Source organism: Diaphorina citri, unplaced genomic scaffold, assembly GCF_000475195.1.
Source record: "Diaphorina citri unplaced genomic scaffold, Diaci psyllid genome assembly version 1.1 scaffold7115, whole genome shotgun sequence".
In the NCBI taxonomy this organism is placed as follows: domain Eukaryota; kingdom Metazoa; phylum Arthropoda; class Insecta; order Hemiptera; family Psyllidae; genus Diaphorina; species Diaphorina citri.
The window spans coordinates 1-1,961 of record NW_007384491.1 but is presented as its reverse complement, the minus strand read 5'-3'; the positions used below and the strand labels follow the sequence as shown (position 1 = coordinate 1,961).

The 1,961-nt window shown below is 40.9% G+C and overlaps 1 protein-coding gene across 1 annotated transcript in view; it reads right to left on the bottom strand.

Annotated features, from left to right (window-relative positions):
* The window catches only part of LOC103522158 (thioredoxin reductase 1, mitochondrial-like), a gene marked incomplete at its 5' end in the record, with an annotated part of 10,178 nt that extends 8,557 nt beyond the window's left edge, over positions 1-1,621 (bottom strand). Inside the window, one exon of the mRNA XM_008487259.1 lies at positions 1,499-1,621. Within this exon, the coding sequence (XP_008485481.1) occupies positions 1,499-1,621 (123 nt within the window). The remainder of the gene's footprint in view (positions 1-1,498) is intronic.
* Between the last annotated feature and the right edge of the window lie 340 nt (positions 1,622-1,961).

Here is a 1,961-nt window from a genome sequence, read left to right as displayed (position 1 = left end):
GAGACACGGCTCCACATCCATAGTATGATCCACGTGCGGCTTTCAGGGCCCAAGCTAAGGGCCGCCCCAGCTCTTTTAAAATGGCGAAACATGAAGTGGAGGGACTCCCTGTTAACTCTCGATGAATTGGCTCATCCAATGTGCTGGTCAGACCACTGGTAATATACCACTATCGACGTATCGCATTGATGGAGGCTGTTTTTAACACTTTTTCGAGTTTCTATTTTAAAGTCCAACTAAACTATGGCTAACTAGATCTGAGAGATCGCACGGAAGAGGAGGGAGATTCTACTGTAAGAATATTTGGTTTTTTTTTTTTTTTTACCAGATATGAGTCTGAGGCTCGAGCTGTAAGGTTTTTCGCCGTACGTATAATTCTGGTTACAGATCGACTGACGAAGAAAAAGAAAAAACTACAGAAATAGAGTTCTCTCTAGCAAATTACCAGACACACGGTTTTGTAATTTGATTACGAACCGTTTTCCAACCGAGTCAATTCCGACCAATAGCGAGACGTCAAAACCCGAGCAAATCGATTCTCACAGACCAATCACTGAAGTCAATTTGAATCCCAGATGAAGATCGTGATTTTCAGATCGCATTCAGCGCCTAATCAGGATTTGATGGGATAGGCATGATCTTTCATGACTTTCTGTTCGCTATCTAATGAAGACATTTTCAAATTGCTTAATATTCCAACAGTAATAACTCGAGATGGACTCGGCTATAGTTGGATTTGTGAGCGTTTGGATATTTCAAATCACTCTGAGCCCAGCGACTCACTATCAGGTAGACCAGATCAGGTGTACCTACCTGATACACTCACTATCAGGTAGACCAGAACAGGTGTACCAACCTGATAGTGAGCGGCTGGTCTGAGATTTCTAATGCTCAAACCACCAAGTACAGATCTTGACATTATTTTGTTTCGCTACAGTTGAGTAAATGTTGCGAAACAAATGTTTTGAATGTTGCGCAATTTTCAAGATGAAACCCCTAAGCCTAAGTAGTATACGTATACACCTTAAAGCCAAGAAAAATGTTTCAGTCGAGGGAGTAAATTTTTTGGATTGTTGCAAAAACATTTCTGGAAAGCTGAGAAACAATTTTTCTGATGAAAATATTGCTGTTGTGTAGATTCGTAATCGTAACCAATTCTTTAGCGCTGTTTGTCCCTATCCCTAAGCCCCAGAGTGGCTTTTTTTTTAAGAGGTTTGACAGAGGGAACTGTAACTGCTATGGTCTTATCGTCCCGAAATCGAAGAGAGAAGGTAGACAGGATAGGAGAAAGCCAGCCGTTCTGAGAGCGAACATTATCCCATCAGGATAAAATCCGCCCCGGGCGGGAATCGAACCCGCGGCCTAGCGCTTACAAGGCAGACGCACTACCAACTAAGCTAACTAGGCTGGCAGACTAATAATATTATTGTGGCCAAATGTTCAAACTGTCTGGAGGATAAAATTCATATAACGTATAACATTTTATTCACATACTTACCGTTCTTCATAGTAGCTTCAACCGAGTGCTGATCGATAAACTTGCCCAGGGCGTTCAAATAGTCCACCTTCAATTTAAACTCACTTCGAATAAGTCTATGGTGTGCCAGTTTTTCATTCCCTCCTCACCTCATCAACGGATATAAAATATCCCCAGGGATAAGCAAATGTATAAGCAAATGGAAATCAAAGGTAAAGGCTCTCATAACGAGTAGGATAGGTATGTTTACTGTCCGAGAGCCCTTGGGCCCGGAACTTTGGGGTTCCTTCTGAAATTAATTAAATGTAAATTTACAGAGACATGATTGGACTTTACACATCTGTCGAGTGTCCTTGATTTATTTCTCAGTCGAATGGTAATTTAAAAATTTGATGGACAATATTTTCCTTAGCTTTTAAATCAGGGGAGGTTTGTGAGCAACGACAAAGATAGGTTTGATGGTTATATATTAAGGATCGCATAA